The sequence below is a fragment of the Artibeus jamaicensis genome, unplaced genomic scaffold, assembly GCF_021234435.1.
Source record: "Artibeus jamaicensis isolate MK-2021 breed Jamaican fruit bat unplaced genomic scaffold, CSHL_Jam_final contig_497, whole genome shotgun sequence".
NCBI classification, from domain to species: Eukaryota; Metazoa; Chordata; class Mammalia; order Chiroptera; family Phyllostomidae; genus Artibeus; species Artibeus jamaicensis.
In genome coordinates, this window is record NW_026521863.1 from 6508326 (window position 1) to 6527525 (window position 19200).

General features: G+C 52.5%; 1 protein-coding gene across 3 annotated transcripts in view; it reads right to left on the reverse strand.

The window, feature by feature from the left end:
- ZDHHC14 (zinc finger DHHC-type palmitoyltransferase 14) overlaps positions 1 to 19200 on the reverse strand; it is a 220874-nt gene that overhangs the window by 18000 nt on the left and 183674 nt on the right. For all 3 annotated transcript variants that reach the window (XM_037126031.2, XM_037126032.2, XM_053668713.1), the window contains exons 4-7: positions 13915 to 14052; positions 10971 to 11019; positions 1958 to 2060; positions 573 to 682 (exon numbers count right to left, since the gene is read on the reverse strand). In XM_037126031.2, the coding sequence (XP_036981926.2) occupies positions 573 to 682; positions 1958 to 2060; positions 10971 to 11019; positions 13915 to 14052 (400 nt within the window). The remainder of the gene's footprint in view (positions 1 to 572; positions 683 to 1957; positions 2061 to 10970; positions 11020 to 13914; positions 14053 to 19200) is intronic.

Below are 19200 nucleotides of genomic sequence, written 5' to 3' on the forward strand. Positions count from 1 at the left end.
AGGGCCTGAGGACCAGGTGAGAGAGGTCAGCGGCCAGTGGTCCCTGTGGGAGCCAAGTGGTTCAGTAAGCGTCAGCTCCCACCATTGTCTGTAGTACAGTTGTCCCACCGTGACCTGTTCCAGCCACAGAGAGCTCCCCTCTGAACTACTTTCGCGGTCACATTCTGTGCCGCTCAGCCCTCAGCACTCGTTCCTACAGGCTTCCTAACTGCCCCTCCTTCGTGCCCTGGTTCCCTCGCTGTGCTGAGCACGGCCCCCTGCCGCCACCAACGCACATCATGCAACGATGAACCAGGTCACCCCCTATTTGACCCTTGGGGGATTCCCCCTGAACTTGATACGAATTCGGTGTGTCAAGCATAACACGGCCAGCAGCCAGGACTCCACAGTCCCTGTTTCACGGAGGCTGTGTCTCTGTGGCGCTAAGAGGAGGCCTGACGTGGTGGTCACCCGGGCACTGTGACCTGGTCCACCGCTGTGGCCGGGTACCCCCCTGGGGTGGCCTGTCCTCACACAGCAAGGTGTGGGCTTTCCAAAATCCAGGAAGGAGCACGATGCTTTTGGGGTCTTACCTGGGGGAGACGGGCCCACACAGGGCAACACAGCAGTTTGTGAAGATGTTTCCGTAGCTGTAGGGGTTATAATTCTCTTTACCTCTTTTATTTGACCAAGAGCCTTTAATCTGAAAGAAAAGGGTAGTCAGTAACACGGTATCCTTCACACCAGGGCCCCGGTTTAAGAGAACTGGACTATGACAAGTCACTGAGAATGCAAATAATCTTTACTCATTTCTTCAGCAAGAGAGATCACCCCAAATTCGGAAATACCCCAAAACAGCAGGTCAGATTAGGGAGAAGGTAACGATCTCTGGGGACAATCTCTTATCTCTGCTACAGAGCACCCCCGGGCCAGCTCACACGAGCCCCTGGAGACGTCACTCGGACTCCCAGCTGATGTGCTAGAAGAGTGATTAAACGGATGGCAGCCGCAAGGGGTAAGGTGGCTCCCCCATCGCCAGTGTATAGCCCATCTGAATTTGGCCTCATGGTGTTGCCAAAATGCGTTTGCAGATTCTATTCTTCTCAGTTACCGAATATAAATAACTGTATTAACATTCTTTTGACTTGCGCATCTCACCAGCATTGATTTTCTCAAGCCCTTCCGGCCACCGGAGTGACAGGGAGACCTACCAATAGACTCTGTCAGAACCTAAGTATTTAGATTGAAGAGGCCCAGGCTTACGAAGAAACTCTCCAACCTTCTGTTTGTTTTTACAGCTCCTCTCTGCCCACATGGGGAATAGGCAGGTAACCCTGCACAGAAGTTAAACTTTGGGGCCCGCGAGCCTTCGAAATGACGTAGAGACGCTGACCATGAAAGGTGATTCCACCAGCACCCCGAGGTGCCAGCCTGCCCTGGCTTCTGCAGGGACTCACACGCTACTGAGAAGGACCCCTGGTGGGTGTGGCTCAGTGGGTCAGGGGTCCCTCTGCAGGGCGAGGGGTCATCAGTTTGATTCCTGGTCAGGGCACGCGCCTGGGTTGTGGGTTCAGTCTCCAGTTGGGGGGCACGCAAGAGACCACCGATTGAGGTTTCTTTCTCACACTGACGTTTCTTTTCCTCTCTTCCTCCCTCCCTGCCCCTCTCTCTAAAAATAAATAAATCTTAAAAAAAAAACTACTTAAAAGGGCTAGAACAGAACCTCCCCAGGGCTCTGAGCTGGGTGTCACTTGGCTGATCTCAGTGTCTTTTAACTGACACCGTCAGGAAGCAGGACCATGGAGAGACGTCCCACCCAGAGAGCTTGGAGCCAAGGGCGACATGCTTCCAGGCTCCTCGCTGCCCCCAAGGGCTCACGTCTGGAGCAGGGCGGACGAAGACATTAGCTCCCAACCTCCTCTTGCCCCTTCCCTCTCGGGCGCTGAGCACGAAGACACCCCAGACCGCTAGGACTTACATCTTCGTTCGTCGTCTGGTTGGAACTGATCAGGTAGGTGTGGAAACCCGAGAGTCCCACGATGGACCAGACGGAGAAGAAGCACACCACGGCCTCCAGCACGGTGGCCCGGAGTCAAGGACTGGAACCGGGAGGAGGGGACTGTGATGGGTGGGACCCCCCCGGGTGGGACCCCCCCTTAGGCCTCTTGTGCAGACCCAGCCTTGCCAAGGTGTCCTCCCCAACCTGGGGGACCTTCTTGGGCAGGCCCTACGTCACATTCTGCTCAGCATTCACGTGCAGTAAGAGGGCCCCCCCCCAATGTGACCTGTTTACTTGCTCATGGGTCCCCTGACTGCCCCCCCAGCCCCCTGCCCTTCCTCATCTTCTTCTTGTGGCTCTGGGGGCGGGGCACTGAGTGTGGTAGCACAACCAGGACACTTGCTGGCTGGGACGGTAGCAGCCCGGGCCTTCGAAGAAAGGACTCAGTACTTGGTCTCACTTCAATCACAGACTCTAATTTTGGCTTCTGAGCGTTGAGGGCTGTGGCACCCACAGGTCTCTCCACCGACCTGATGTTGGGGCTGTGAGCGAACTGCCGTGAGGCTGACGATGGGGGCTGTAGCCGGGCGGGGTTTATCTTCACGGCTTGCTTTCTGCCCCAGCGGCCTGTCCGCACCTGGGTGGCTGCCTGTGTCTGTCTGTGCGTGGACTCCTGACCAGCGGGGGCATTTCTCAGAGTGGCATCAGGGTGAGGGTCACCCGGCCCCTCGGCCCACCCCGACACAGGAGGCTCTGACGCCTGGATGCTCACCAGACACGGAGTGACAGACAGTCACACCAGACATGTGACAACCAGAGGACAAAAAGGCTGGTGTCCTTCAGAAGAAGAGATAAATCAACCAAGAGTGTGGCAACTTGAAAAGACTAGGGAATTTTTCTGTCTCACAAATGTTTATGAAACTCTATTGACAAGATATAGATGATTCTCGGGAAACGGAAAACTCTTTTTAGGTCTGGGGGTTTAAAATACACCAGGCGACCCCCAACGATAACTTACAGGCAGAGAAAATAAACACTCGCACTTTCCTTCTGCTCCCAGGGATGGAAGCCACAGCTCATACATCACCACTGATTTTTTTATGGGATTGGAGATAACTCATCTTAGACCGTAGACGTGAATGCGTGAACCAGGGCGGCCATGAAATGCTGCGTCCTGAGTAACAAATGCCGCGTCCCGGCTCGAGGGCCCTACACGAAATGGGAGAAGCAGAGGATTCCTGCCTGTTAACTGACCGTCGGCACCAGGATAAGCCGGGGGATCTGCCCTTGGAGAGGTGCACAGTGCTTTACATTTTTAAAGTCTAAACTTCTAGAAACTGTGAGCTCACGGAAAAGCACCACTCTAAATATAGAGGACGCCCCAGGAGGAGAACGCTCCTGCACCTGCTGGCCGGCCCGCAGGGAGACGGCTGCGGTCTTCGAGGTTGCCAACCCACAGCGCTCCCCGCAGGCCCTGCCGATCCTCATGGAGGAAGGAGGCGGAGAACCAAAGTGCTCTTTCGGAAATGCAGGAAAACATGGAAGGTAGGCGGGATCATTGGGGGTTCCGAGAGAGGCAGCCGCCAGCCTGGGCAACCTCTTCCGCCCTCCCAGCTGGGCTAGTGGTTACGGCGGGGGAACCACTGTGCACATGGGGACACTCGGACGGTGTCCTCTGTAGCAAGGAGGGCCTTATTCTCAACTGGCTTCCGACAGGTCAGGACTCACAGACGTCCCTTCTCCTAACCTCATCCCCCCACCCATGGGACATACAGGTTTGGAAGCAGCGGTGGAGTCCAGGAACAACGATGCGGTCCATGGCAGGCAGGCAGAGTCAGGGAAACTGGGTGTACAGGGAGGTGACTGTGGCAATGAACTTGCATAAGCTAGGGGGAAGAGACAAGGGATACGATGACCAGACAGGAGGTGACTCAGAAACCAGGCAAGAAACGGTCAAGGGTGGGAAAGAGAATAAAAACCAGAAGCAAAGATTTATTTGCTGAATAACCCACAGAGAGCAGAACTTTGATCTCGGAAATGCTGTGCAGCTGCCACGCAGGTGAAAGGAGGGTCGTGAGCAAACGCACACAACGTCCTCAGGCACCAGCCACACCCGCACCGGCATCACGGTGGAGGTGAGCCGCGTTTGAAGCGGCCAGTGTCCCTATTCTGTTCCTTTTTAAAGCCACACGACATCATTACCCCCACCAGGAGGCATTGTTTTGCCAGTGGATGTGGAATTTTAAAGGTTTAGAGCACCACAAAGGAACAAATGCAGCTTTCTAACATCTCCTGCGCTTTAGGAGCATTTTACAAATAGCAGAACTCGGTTTCACCGCCAGGTCACGGCTGGGCCAACCTGACTTGAGTTCAAGGCGAGTTCGAACCTCAGCCCACTCTGGCTTCTCCCATAGTGTGTCTCAGGGGATAACCGTCACCACCAGGGACAACGAAGGCCGGCCTCGGGCTGTGTGTCGGGTGCTGTTCCGAAGGCTTCCCAGGGACTAACTTCATCCTCTGACCCACCCAGGGAGACACACGATTCCCACTTAACTGATGGGGAAACTGAGGCAGGAAGCAGGTAAGTCATTTAAGAAATAGCGGAGCTACAATTTGAACCTGGGGTGTGGCTCTGCCACCTGACAGACAAACCACGGGCGGGCTCCTTTCTTACATCTTGCAGAGGGACAGGTGGCTTTAGGCCCGCTGTCCCCCTTGCCCCCCCACTCCCCAGGGGAGATTCTTGTCAGGGACCCTTGAACCTGTGTCAGCGAAGGAGTCCACCGCGCCAAACCCTCTCAGACTGCAGCGTAGACATCTGAACAGCACATCTCGCTGACCCAATAGCTGGGCGTTGAAAATGTCTATGCTAGAATAAGAGTAATATAAATTTCTCTTAAATGTATAAAAATCCATTTACTGATTTTTTAAAAGAGAGTAATGGGAGGAAACCCGCCAACTCCATTAGGAGCCAGTTTCATAAGCCCTTGGATGTCTACTGCATCAGAAACAAGTTCCAAATTAACGCTGTTAACACTGCCGGCCTCTGCCTGTCCCCCTTCCACCAAACTCCAGTAAGACAGGGAGTCCCCTTTGTGGCCAGGGGTATGGCTGTCACTCCCCGCAGCCCCTGGCCCAAGATGTCACCCCCAAGGTACTCAGGAGCTGATCGTGAAATTGAAGAGACACTGGAAATGCCACGGGCAGACGACCCTCTGTCCAGTCTCCTTCCAGTCTCCTCGGGAGCCCAGGAGTGCTGGCTGGGAGCCTTCCAAGGCACCGGCCCTGCCCTTGGGACAGGCCCGAAGGGCACAGCAGAGCAGGCTGTCTGCCCTGGGGAGGCGAGCGAGGCCTTGCAGGGATATGGAATAGTGTTGGGCAGAATGGGGAGGGGCACTCGGAGAGTCACCAAAGTCAGATGTCGCGGTGCCTCACCTTTTTGGGGCTCTTTCTTCTCAGGAAAACATGTACCCAAACACATTTCTTCCTTATCATTTCAGGGGACCTAAGACTGCCCTGACGCTGCTCCGTTGAGGCGCCCTGACCCGAGTTAAGACGTCCCGGTTGGTTCCGACCCTCTCACTTCACAGGTAGGAAGGACGCCTCAGCTCCGGGTCGTCGAGCCCCTTACAAGAGCTCACAGAGCAGTCACGGCAAAACAGAGCTGGCACTGGGTGACCGGGCTTCTGGGAGAGACGGCTGCTTCCCCAGGTCCCAAACTGTGACAGTGTCCCACGACAGGTGTTAACTTTGGGCTCTCAGACCTCAGAGCAGCGGGACTGAGACTGCCTGGGAACGTCAAGCCTCGTTCATCGGCCCCACACCCCAGAGCTGCCCAGAGCTTGGCTCTGTTACCAGGTCCGGGCCAATCTCTTTGAATCCCAGCACCCAGGCTTATGACTTTTTTTTTTGCCTAGTGCCAAATCCAGGTGGCAATTTATTTTTAAAAATCTGTGTGTTTCATGTCTGTTTTCTTATCAACAGAAATCACCTGGATCCCAGTGTGGTCCTAATGCTGAAGCCCGAGGCTCTGCCATGGGTCCCCTCCTTTCTGAGCTCCAGGCTGATGAGGCCCGGGGAGCCACTCAGAGTTGAGGCGCATTGCCCTGGGGCACCACGCGTGCGCCCCTCATCCTCGCGCATCTTACTCTGTGTCAGGCCTCTGTCTGGGGTTCTGATATTTAAATACAAGAAGCAGATGCTGTTGGGAATCATTTCTTTTTTTCTTTCCTAAAAATTAGTGAAACCTGCAGTGCACACTTACAGGAAGAGCCCGGATGGAACGGCGCGAATTGGAGGTATCTCTCCCTTGGGTCTCTAGATTCAGCGTCTCCATCGGCACTCAATGCTTTTAAATATTTAGGTTCAGGAGCTTGATGGCACCTCATCTTCATCAGTTAGGTGGCTGTACGGTCCTGAGACAGAGTCAGGGAAACCCAGCCTTCGCCTGTAACCCAAGTGCCCGCCACCATGTCTGGGAGGTGGGCTGTCGATTTCACGCTGACTTACATGTCAGACCCTGAGAACAGAAGGTCACCAGGACCCTTCAGATGAGACATGTGGCCACCACCTTCCAGTCTCTCAACTCCTTTTCTCCCACGAGCCTTTATACTGGGCAGAAAAGGGTGCGGTTTGTCCCAAATTACTCTGGGAAGTCACAATAATTCTAATCAAAATTCCAACTGGGATTTGAAAACTGAAATGAGACACACTGGCCCTAAAACACATCCAGAAGAGAAAGTGAACGAGAAAAAGTAAGACATTTGTAAAAAGAGGATCATGGGTGTGGGGCCAAGAGAAGAGTTTTCTAGCAAACAAAACCAGGTAGTGGGACCCAAAACAGACTTGTGGGCATGTAGGATGAAGGCATTCCAGTTAGTGGGGGAAGAACAGGCCGCTGGTTCTCAAGGGCTGGCCCTGGACCCGTAGGGTCCGGAAGATCCCTTCAGGGTATCAGCGCCCAACTTCTGCCTCTCAATCCTTCAGCAGCTAGTTCTGGAGGCCGATTGATGTGACGTTGTAAGCTCTCCTCACTCATGCTCACAGGAGAAGCACTTGTCCTTTCTTGTTAATTTCAAACATGACCTACAGAAATAGATATACTCTATGTATCTAAGGCTCGTTGGGGTTCTCAATAATTTTTAAGAATATAGAGGAGTTCTGAGACGAAAATATTTGAGAACCACTAGACTGGAATAACAAGCGGTATTGAGACCCTTCGCTGAACACTTGAGAAAAATTAAGTTGAAACTGTAGCTCACACCACAGACACAAAACTATATCGTAGAGAAACTGCTGTGCCAAACTTAAGAAACAAAATATGAAGGTTTTAAAGGAAAATGAAGGAACTATTTGCATAATTTTGGGATGAGGATATAAGGCACAAAGTGTGGGGTAGGAGCTTTGTAGTACAAGATTTATAGATTGACTGTGTCAATAAATGAAACGCTTTGGTGCATTCAGGTAGGTGACAGCTGGCAGCGACTACTGGCAAAGGATATTTTAAAAGGTTATTACTAAGAATGCATAAAGAACGTGTTAATAGAAGGACAAATAGCCCAGTTAAAATATGGACAAAGGGCAGTACTGGCCCACTGTGGCAGGAAAAAAAAGGTCAATAAACTTGAAAAAATGTATGTACAAGCCAATTTTTATCCAGAAAATGGAAATTAAAGCCATGAATTTTTCTCAGCCCATCACACTGGCAAAAATCGCAGCAGTGTTAACAAGCAGTGTGGGTGCAGTCGGAGGGGAACGGAGGGTGAATCGGTGCGCTCTCTTTAGGGGACAGCTCGGCACGTGAATCGACATATAAAACACACTTCACTTTCGGCTCAGGGGGTCCACATCTCGTCGTCGGTCCTAGAGAAACGCCTACCCTTATGCACAGAGAAATACTGACATGAAAATCTCCTACCTTATTTCTTGAGCACTAAAAGAATTTAAAAAATCTAAATATCTAACAATAGAATACACTATGGTTCATCTGTACTCTGGAATTATATAAAGAAGCTAACAAAATGAGGTCGACGTACACGTTGACATGGAAATATTTAAAAATCAAATTGTAGAACAACAGAGGGCACGGTCCCTTTTAGGTACAAGCAGTCCCCCACCCCACAGCCCTAGCGTACTGGTCTGAGCATCTGAATGCACGCACAGGAACTCACGCCCTTAGACAGAGGGCACTTGGAAGGAGCCACAGAAACTGACGCGGGTTCCTAAGGAGGGACAAGAGCAATGCTCCCTTCTTATCTCACTTTTCTAGTTGACATTTTTTATGGTGAGAATATGCTCCTGCATTACTTGGATGATTCTAAAAACTAAATGACCTCCTCCCTCACTTTGTGATCTTATGAGATGCAGGTGATGCTAATTTTTCATGAAACCCCCTCCATCAGATGGGACAGGGGCAGCAGGAAGTCTCAGTTCCCTGGGTGGGAAGAGGGGCCTCTAGTTCTGGCAACAATGCGGTAGGTAAATTGGGGTCATTTAACCTGCAGCTGTCAGAGGACCCAGGACACCTGTCCCATCCGTTTTCTGAGGACCAACAGATACCAGTTTGGGTGGGCCCTGAAGGCCCTGAGTTAGGGGAGGCCTGAGCGGCCTTTGTTAATATTCTACCAGGCTGGTGGTGCCCTCCTTTTCTGTGGGCACTCGGCCAACTCCAAGCTCCCTACCAGATTCCACTGAAACAGAATGAAGCCTGTCAGGCTCCGATGGTGGCCGGAAACGACTGGCGCCTTGCTCAGGACAGGGGCCTGCCTGGGCCTTCGCCCCTCCAACCCTGTTGGAACGCCACCCATCTTTCCAAGCCCCCTGCAGAGGCGACCTGCCAACGCCTTCCCTGGTTTCCCTGCAGGATGCGCAGCTTCCTTCTGGACTCCGCTCCTCCGCTCAAGTGCATTTTCTGAGTCTCCGTGACACTTCAGACTTATTCTGCTTTTAAGAAATCAGAAGCCGAGCCCACTGGACACTGACCTGCAGAGCTGTGTGCTAATACACTTATGTTGCTTCAGGCCTCTAGATTGTGGCTTTTTGGTGCAGCAGCAATGGGAAGCTTTTGTTGCAACGGCTGGGCATGTGCAGAGCAGAGCTGGCAGAGGCCGTGGCCTGGAGGTGCCAAAGTCCTGCACCCGAGCTGTGCTGGATGCTGTAGGGAGCCCATCACACACTCAGGGCAGGTTGTGGCCACCAAGCTCTGGAACGTGGAAGACATGCTTAGGTCACAGCCTGAAGAGGGCAAACGTCAGGATGTTGGTGGGGAGGCAGTGGCTAGATATGACAATGTTGGAAAGTCAGTGCCTGGGATTTTTATGAGTTTTCAAAAACTCTACCTCTACCTGAGAACGACATCCCACGGGAAATAAGCTCAGATTTGCTCTGGACCAAAGGAGAGCACTTCTCCCTCATCCACGTAAACAGCTTCTGCAGCGGAGTCAGCATGCTGCTTCGGACACATTGCCACCCTTCCTTTCTTTCTGCCAGCAACACCTGTCTACGTCCTTTGCGGGAACACAGCGCCCTTGACCATGCAGATTATGAGCACAGCCAAACCTTGAGAACGAGCAGACACACATGTGCTCTGACAGCAGGTTCTGGCGGAGCCTGCCCATCGCATAAACCGCCACAGAACGAAGCCTCCCAGAAATCACTCCTGCCCCCCCACCCCCAGAAGCAATGCTGCAGCACCGAGCATTGTCACACGTACTCCAGATAGTTGATGTTGTCAGCACAGTGCTGCCGAGTACGGAGTGGTTGACTACGTCGGGTCAACAAACAGACACAAAGCGTTGAAAGAAATGAGTCGGCTCTCACAGCTCTGCTGGAGCAGGAATTAAAAGGTGCTACCCCAGGGTAGGACTTGCTGCCCCCACCATCTTCCCTTAGGACTCATGCCAGGGTCGTGAGGTGATAAGATCTGTGAGCTGGGAGGTCTGCAGCGGACAACTTGTACACCCCACAACAGTCCAGCGGGGGGCTGTGCCTGAGGGTGCCTGGCGAGAGCCACGTGGAGCAGTGGGAGCCCAAAGTCCCCCGGGAATGGAGCGGCTAAAATCCCCAGGCTTCAGGTCAGCCTTTCTGACCAGTGAGGTCACTGCCTTGGTCTGTCCACTGGAATGCATGTACGTGATATGCACATCTCAGTGAAGCGCTTCATTCTTTAAGAATTCTCTACCACAAGATGACGACTCCCAGGAATAATGAGAGGTTCAAGTCCAGTCTACCTGGTTCCGAGAAGAAGAAAGAGAGCTGGGTCCTGGCCGGAGGTGGTGGGTGGGGCCGGCTGGCTGATGCGACACCAGTGAGTGTGCATGGTGGGCGGACAGGGGAGGGGTGGGAGCCCACGCACGACCTTAATGGGTGAACCTCTTCCTTTCAAGAAGTTCAAGATAATGTAGCACACGCCCATGCACGCTGTCTGAGAGGATGGGACTCACCGAACGACTTGAGATCGACCACCTTCGGTCATTCAGGGCTGTGGAAAGGTGTTCTGTTTCTAAAAATAAATACGGATTATCTGTCCTGCCCAGAGCAATGCCAAACTGACCCCCAGACGGAATCTACCCCCGGGCTCAGGGGACTCCCACCTCGCGGCTGCCTACTAAGAAAGGAATGCCCACAGGCCTCCTTAAGTTTTGCGTAGGGACCACCCACTGATCCGAATGAAGTATTTGCAGCTTGAACCAACTTGGTCCAACACTCATCAGGTGTGGGTTTGGGGGTGGGCAAGAGGTCGCACCTGGTTTTGTAGCACAGGGGCCCTCCCCCTGAGACAAGGCTAAACGCGTCACTGCGCAGAGGGAGCCCGCAGACGCTACTCCTCTGCCAAGTGAACGCTGGGGGATCCTGCGGGTGCTTCACAGAATGAACCAGAACACGGCTGCTGAGAAGACAGGCCAAGGCGCAGGACGAGGAGGAAGCTGAGCAGAAGGCCAGTCCAATACTTAACCCTTAGCCTTGTACACGGCACCACCACCAGAAAGGATATCTCGCAGGGCTGTCCTTCAGAGCGTTAAGGAATCCCGTTTGCTGCGAACCTGTGGGAATGAGTCCAAACTTTAGTGTTCACACATTTACCTCCAGCGAAGCAGCCTGCATGCTGAAAGCTCTCTCATCTGCAGAGACGTAACAGGCGCCTCAAAATCAATGAAGTAATTATATTTCCCCTGTGCTGCGGCACCTAGGCCACGGATTCGAGACTGAGATCCCACTGAAGTTATTCAACAAGAAAACGGCAGATTCGTAACTAGACCCAACATCTGCAGGATATTTTTTTCAATTAAAAAAGCAGATGGATATCTGCATACTTTCCCATAAATTACAGTTCTGATGACTCCTTTGTTTTCCTCGTTTTACCAGGAAAACAGAATACTGTATGCAATCTTTTTCTCTTCTTTTATGGAAGACTGTTTTCCCAGAGTTTGTTAACTTCCGACCCTGCGTGTCCCTGCACGGAGTGCGGTTTATTACCGATTCCCTTCGGATGCAGACATTTCAGTGTGAACGGTCTGTCAGGACTTGAGTAAAGACACACCCGACAAGAAGCAATTTTCAGTTTATATGTTGGCACTACGGTTTTTAGGAATAAAAGCCCGTAGGAGGAACTGGTGACATCCCACCCTGGGGCGGTGAGGCGGGGTCCCTGCTGCACAGAGCCATGGTCTGGGGACACGGCTTGGCCCCCAGACAGCAGCGAGAAGAACAAGGAAAATGGACGGAGTGGGACTGTGGCATTTTGTGCCCGTGCAGCTGCCACGTGGGAGTTAGAGGCGGTGTCCCTGACCCTCTGTGTCCCCGCAGCCCTGTTCAGCTCTGCGGGTGGGTCGGCTCCCCATTCTCCCTCTGTGCTCACTGAGGCACGGGGCTGTGCCGTGTGTTAGGACGCCGGTGCGTGGGAGAACTGATAAGGAAAGTTAGGGCTTTCTCCCCACCTCCTGCTAGGCCGGTAAGGCAGACTCCACGGGGGCTGCAGCGGACCCACAAACAAACACAGCCTGAGGCAGAATGAGCTCAGGAACCTTGAGGTAACAGAATCCTCACCCCACTCTCCCTGCTCTCAGAGCCTGGTACCTGGCAGGGAGAACTCAGGTGACAGTCCCCCAGCGGCAGTCTTAGGGGGACCATGGGGACCATATAAAAACCCTTGCCCTTCCTGAAAGCATCTCCGGTCGCACCAAATGGGGGGTGGGGTGGGGGTGTTGGGGCACAGAGCAAGAGGAGAGGAAAACCTTGAGTTGCTTTGCTTTCGTCCGGAATGTCTGGGTCACTTGCAGGCAGAGGGATTCCGCATGCTTTTTGTGCAGAAGGCTGGGTTAACCACGCACAAGCACAGACCACAGCAGGGCCTGCTTCCTGGAGCCCGGCTGAGTGGAACTCCAGTGGAGATGAAAGTGTCAGGCGGTGGGCTTCGCTCTGTGTGTGCACGTTTCCAGAGTTTACGTGTGCGGCTGAGCGAGTGAAAGCGGGCCCTTGGTACCCGGAGTGCAGGGGTAAGGCCACAGGCACAATGTGATCATGTCTACAGGGGGGCAGTTGGAAGTTACTTAAGATGATGTGAAAACGTAGTGTTTAAACTCCAGTTTGAGGCGTCGTGGGTAACGCACTGGAGTACGGGTGCTTATTCCCTCCACAGTGCACACAACTGCTCCTCTCGGATTCTCCTGCCCGCTGGCACCCAGCGAGGACCATGGCGACTTTGGCCATTTCTGACTCTGAAAACCACACTGGCATCCCCCACCCGAGTCCCCTGGGAACCTTCTCTGATGACCACCAACTCTGTTCCTAACACCCCGCCAAGGAATGGCTCACAAGCACAGGTTTCAAACTTGCATCACATTTGGATAAAAGGATTTCAGTAAGAAAAAACAGGAACTAGGATTTAAAATGCCTATGAAAGTTTGGGATCCTCCCGTTAATGTGCAAACTTGACGAATATTTAAAAGAACTAACATGAAACTTTCCTGACCACCGACTTCCCGGGACCCCATGCAGACTCCACGGAAAGAGAAGGGGAGGAAAAGGCTTCCAGCCCCAGCCTTAGCCCACACCCCCTTTGTGGTTCAGCGCTGCTGCTTAGGAAGAGAGCGAGGCATGTGCTCAGGCACTTTCTGGAACATTCCAGATAGGGGCTCTGTACTTGCTTATGGGTGGCTGCATTTCAGGAATGTGGCCAAGAGGCTCTGTTGGACTTTACTGTTGCTAATGGCCGCATAATGGAAGTTTAGAGGCTTAAATCTATAGTTCAAAGCCAATTAGCTTCCTTTTCATCATTGTCTATTGTAGGAATGTGAATGACCATCAGATTGGGGAATAAACAATACCGTTTGCTTAGGTATATATATATATATATATATATATAGTCATTTATACCCAAATCTCGTTTTTAATCAAGTTGCTTCCTTTCTGTGCCAGGGGTGGCTTACCGGTGTCCTAGCAGATAAGTGAGCACCTTATCAAGTGTGTACCGGTGATATGCAGATTGTGTGCTAGGAAACCGTCTTTATCCCCAAATACCTGTTTCTGGGGAGGGGACTGATCCCAGTAAAACCATGACTCTGTGCTCTGGCTGGTCCCCCAGTGTGCAAAGGGGGGGGGACGATTTTCCCAGGGGATCCCTCAGCAGAAGGGAAAGTGAAGTCGCTGAGGTCGGAACAGGGACAAGCGTATCCGGGACACCGTCTTGGGCGTAAAGAGGGCCCAGGTGTGACCCTGGCAGGATGGGGGGTGGCAACTGGAAGGGGGGGGCAGTGACGAGGGACAGAGGAAGGCAGAACTGGAAAGGGGGCATGCAGGAAGTGAGGAGGGGGCCAGGAGAAGAGGGGAGAGAAGAAAGAGAAAGCCCGACATGATCAAAGTATCAAATCAAAACTAAATCAGAAAGCCAGAGGCGGGCCAATGGGCAGGCACGCGTCGGGTCCCGCCAGCATACTTACGAAGAATGACGTGGGTGACAACGAGGGCAAATATAAAGACTGTCAGGAGAGACAGAGATAAAATAAACATATAAAAGAATCTGTAGTTTCTTTTCCCCACACAGTTGCCTACCCAGGGACAGTGGTGATCAAACCGTTCTGAAATGAGAGGCAAAAAACAAAAAAAGGAAATCAATTAATAAAATGCTTCTCTTTACAGTCGGGAGCCCCTCCCCCCCACCCAATGCTCCGATAATATAACAAAATGACATCATACTACATGTTTGCAAATTAGCCACCCATAGCAAGGCTTAACATTATGACATTTCAAGAACATAATTATTCTTTCAACAGAACTTGGCTGTTCTGAAAAACAAAGAGTATACACTTACTCTCATTACAATAAGAAAAGTAAAATTTCACCCTTTTGTAGAAAAGACAAAAACAAAAACCTCTTTGATTCACAGAACAGTGTTTCCTTTAGATGGTACCAACCCCTCTGATGTTTAGTGCCAGGCTGGGTGAGGCAGCCTTGACACCTCTGTTGGGTGTACATGTAAGGATTAAGTGACTGCTTCTCATGGCCTGGGACAGGACAGAGGGACAACCCCTGGTCTCCCGTCCCAATCACAACTGCTCCTGAAGAAATGTCTCCACTACTTCAACAGTTGTAGGGGCATCAATATTGTTTTCAAAGGGAACCACGATCTTCAAGTGCAAGGTGACCAGACTGCTGAGCCCACAGTCCTCAGCTTCCTTACCTGCAAAACGAGGATATTCTATGGGATTCTTATGGGGTTACATACAGTAGTGTCTGAGAAGATGTTTTAAAAAAACCTACAGGACACTTTAGAGTTTGCCCAGAGAAGTCACATACATTGACACATTCATTCAGCCCTGAAGCATTCCTACGAGGGGAAGGGTGAGGCCGCCCTATTTTATAGGGGAGCAAACCGAGCTCAGAGAGAAGGCAGACTGTGTGCGTGGGCCGCACTCTTCGGAAGCAGAGAAGCCGCAACTTGAGGCCAGGCCTTTCTCTGGGCTGGTCCCACCTTCCCAACGGAGGTGCTGCCTCCGGCACTTTGTAAACGACAGACCGCCGGCTTTGTGCGTCCTTGCACTGTTACCCCACGGTACCCCGAGTGCAAACCACGTCTTCTCGCCTTGGGAACTTCCTGTGAATGCGTCTGTGGTCTGTGCCTCCCTTTGAAAGTGGCTGCCAAGTGCTGCTCTCCTGTACTGCTCTGGGGGGCAGCACGAGGTTTTAACACCCTCACCTCAGGCCGTCTGCCGGGGGGTTGGGAGCACTAGGTATGTGACTTAGGGTGTTACTTGGGCTCCCAGCTTAGCTTCTGCCCAACTATCACGTTTTCTCTACCCATACGCGGTTTAAAACACACAGAGAGAGGGCTAGGGGAGGCGCGACTGTGCCCGCAACACAAAGCGACGAGAGGCTGTGCACTTCATTCCTTTCTGGTCGCCCGTCATAAATCACTCATCTCACGTTTTATGTCAAGTGCCAGCTCACGTCTTGAAAAGGGTGCCAGGACACCTGGAGACAGGGGTGGCTCAGGAACTGTACCAGTCACTGTGGCCTGTAAGTGACATTAACAAGCAGCAGCCAGTCTGCACAGAGGACCCGGAGAGAAATCTCAGAGCTCCCTGCCCTGGCGACACCCTGGTGGCCTATGAGACGCCAATGCACAAAGGAAAGTAATTCCCGTTAGTGTACCCATGTGACTCGCATGTTCACAGGTGCCGCCGGAAGGTGAAGCCTGGGTAAAGCAAGGTCATTGCCCCACGTCAGCGACCTACACGGGCCGTGCAATTGGCGAGGTCTACACAAAGGGATGCAAAAATAAAAATAAAAATCTGAGTCAGCCAGATGCTCCTAAGACTTGGCGGCTGTCGTTTTGAGAGACCTCTTTTCTTCTTTGCACGGCGCACAGGAAGTGGGAGCGGGGTGTGAGGCACAGAGCACGCGGAGGACGGAGCCTCCGATCCAGCCGTGGCGTCTGGTCTCCAGACCCCGGCGGGTGGGGGACAAGCCTCCTCTCTACGATCACCAGCTGCAGAGAAGACAGCAGGGCTCCGGGGGCCTGCATGTCACTGTGGAGCCCCACGTGGGCCAAGGTCTTGGCAGCTCACTGCGAAGCATTTCTATAGGGCAGGTGGTCATGGTATTTTAGCTTAGGAAGCTCACTATTAGCTACGCTGCCGTGACTGTGCTTTCCTGGGGGTGGCAGAGCCACAGTGGAGTGAGAGCGACAGGTGACTCGCATAAGACGCAGTCACGGACGAGGGGGGGCACTGGGGAGTGGCACTGTCCCAGGTGTGGGTGTGAACACCTGGCCCTCTGGCAGCCTGAGCTGAAAGCAGTGTATACTTGGAAGCTTATCTTATTAAAACCCTTTTCACAGCTGATGAAAACCCCACTAACAATGGAGGCTCACGGAGCAGTTCTTTTCTTTAATGGGTCTCATGTCCTCCCTGTGTTTGTTGGAAGTGCGGTGGTAACAGAAGGCTCCATGGGTCTCTCTGAGGAACGAGGACACGTCAGGGTCCAGGCCTGACTGACAGTGGTGGCCTCAGGCCTTCTGGCTCCCAACCCGGCACCCACCCCTCACCCTCTTCCTCGGTGACCCCTCTGACTCTGGCAGTGGCTACACCCAGGGCTCAGGCTGGGCCTCTTCGCATCTCCACGGACACGCTCTCCCACTGGGCAATCTCTCTACCCCAAGATCAAATGCTTCACACAGAGGGCACTGACATGGCCACATGCCGCCTTCAGTCACAGCCTCGTGCCGAACCACCTGACATCTCAACCTTGACACCAGGAGGACTTCCTGTTGTCCCTCCCCAAAGGCGTCCCTTTTCACACTTCCCGCCTCCCTTCCGTGCGACCCAGAATCCCAGGCGCCATCCTTGACCTGTTCTTTCCCTCCCCCTCACACCCAATCCAGGAGCAAGTCCTGTCAGGGACCCCCACTGTTACCTAAAATCATCTTAGTTATTTGCTTTTATCTGCCAACTTTACCCCCAACCTTTAATAAATCCCTGACAAATGACTGAAGAAAACCTCTCACGACCAAAGGACCCGTGGGAGTAAGCACACTGCCCGCTGTCACAAAAGTGACGCGCAGTAAGGGTGGGACAGGGCCCACCCAGCTCCACACGCCTCTGGACCTTGACCACTACATGCCACGTGCCTTTCATACTTGCCACATGCCCAGCCGCGTCAAGTATGAGGACCACTAAGAGGAAAAACAGCCACACAATACCCACGGCTCCAAGGAGTTCCTTACTTATTCGGTGAGGACACTGTATTTTCAGACTCCAGAACACGAGTATTCCGCAGGCGCAGCCAGGAACTCCCAGCAGAGGGAAACCTAGTTTAGTGTTAAATCAGGCCCTCTCACCACACACCACGGGCTCCCTTTATGGGTCAAGGATAAAACGGTGTGTAAGGGCTGGCTCCCCCGCCCCCCACGCTCCTGCTCTAAATGCATTCACCCTAGTTCTCAGGAGTGGGGCGTGCCTAGGAGCTGCCTGGGGGCGTTTTGAATGGGAGGCTCGTGATATTTGTGTTACTTGGTTTCCAGGGAGGAAGAGCGGAGCAACTGTGCACCAGCTGACACAGACGTGGCTCCCGGGGACCTGAGGGAAGCACTCATTGGCTGGAAGGGACAACATCTGGAGGAGGAGAGGGGAACCCAGCAGCTGGCCACGAGCTGCGTGCAACCACAACATCTGAGACGTTTCAAACATCTATTATTAGAGGTCAGTTTGCGTATTTCTGTGCAGAAACATGGCCCGGCGGCCCCTGTGTACTGGTGGGTGGGGCGGGGCCCGGCATGTGTGATGGGAGGGTCTTTGGAAAAGCACTTTGAAGCTGTTGCCACATCCCTTGATTCTGAAGACTGGATCCTGCCAGAAGGGAGGGGTCTCATTCTACAGTATCTCTGGAGAATTCTTGGGAGCTACTCCCTAAGAGAGGCCATAATGGAACTGAGCCTGGGGTGGGACAATGGGGGAGCTGATCCACCCAGAAGTTTCTCTAATCATGTGAGATCTAAGTTAGTTAGCTGGGGGCCCTGACCACACCTCAGTTAGCATCTCACGGCCCTGACATAGGTTGTGGGTTTTCCTCTTCTTCCCCAGATGAGTCCTTGGGATGAGGAATCATTTCTCGTCACGCTAGTGGCCCTGGCACATGAGTGCATTTCTGGCACATAGCAGACCCTTTACAAATATGCCCTGAGAGAAGGAAGCACACCTTTCATTGCCTTTGGTTCCCATGTGACCACTGTTCCTGGCTGCCAGGCGGAGACACTGGGAAATGACAGTGAAGATAAGATCCAGCAAGCCAGCCACAGGAATCGGGGGTCTGTGAAATTTGAATCTGTTCAGAGACCGCTGAGGGTTGGAAAACAGTGACTCAAGGCTGAAAGAGCTGAGCGGACAGATGTTAGTGTGAGTTGTTGGGCTCCAGGAAAGAAGCAGCCTCCGCCCTCCCTGCGTTGCTAACACTGGGGGGGTGGGGGAGATGTGGGTTTATTAACAACAGCTCCACGGGACGCAGGACGCAGGACGCAGGACGCCACGGGGAGACCCAGAGGCTAAGGGGAGAATGCAAATGGGGAGAGCCCTTTTGAAAAGTCAGCTGCCCTCAGATTCTAAGTGGTGAAGCCGTTAAAGTGGCCGTCTAGGAAGAGGAGTTATGGTTCTGTTGTGTTAACCTAAACCTTGAAAGACTAATCAAAACAGTATTATTAGTGATAATTAAAACTGCCATCACCGAGGGCCCGTTACATCATTATCATTATTTCATTTATCCTTGACGACAGCCCCACACCTTCCAGAGGAGGGGACGTCCAGGGAGGGAGGTGCCCCCAGGGTGGGCGGGCACCAAGCTGAGGGACACATTGATCACTGGATTAAAGGAAGATTTAATTTCTGGGAGACAGGAAATATGAAAATATGAAATATTTCTCCTCCTTACAAAGAAGGAGAAATGGAGAACTATTAAAAATGGACAGTACAGAAAACTACACTGAAATATTAAGGGAAAGGATATGCAAATGTTGTATTTGAACAGTGTTCAAAAATGTAAAGAATTTGAACTCTCCTCGAAGTGGGGCTTGAATCTGGACCCTCAGGAGTGGGGTCCAGAGATGAACAAAATCACAGCCTGTAGGTTGAGAACGGGTGGCTGAAAATCCCAAATTTTCCATGCTGTTGTGGGCTCTGGGGAGACTGCACCTCCGTTTGTCCAGCAGAAGAGGACAATAATCCAACTTCTTTCTC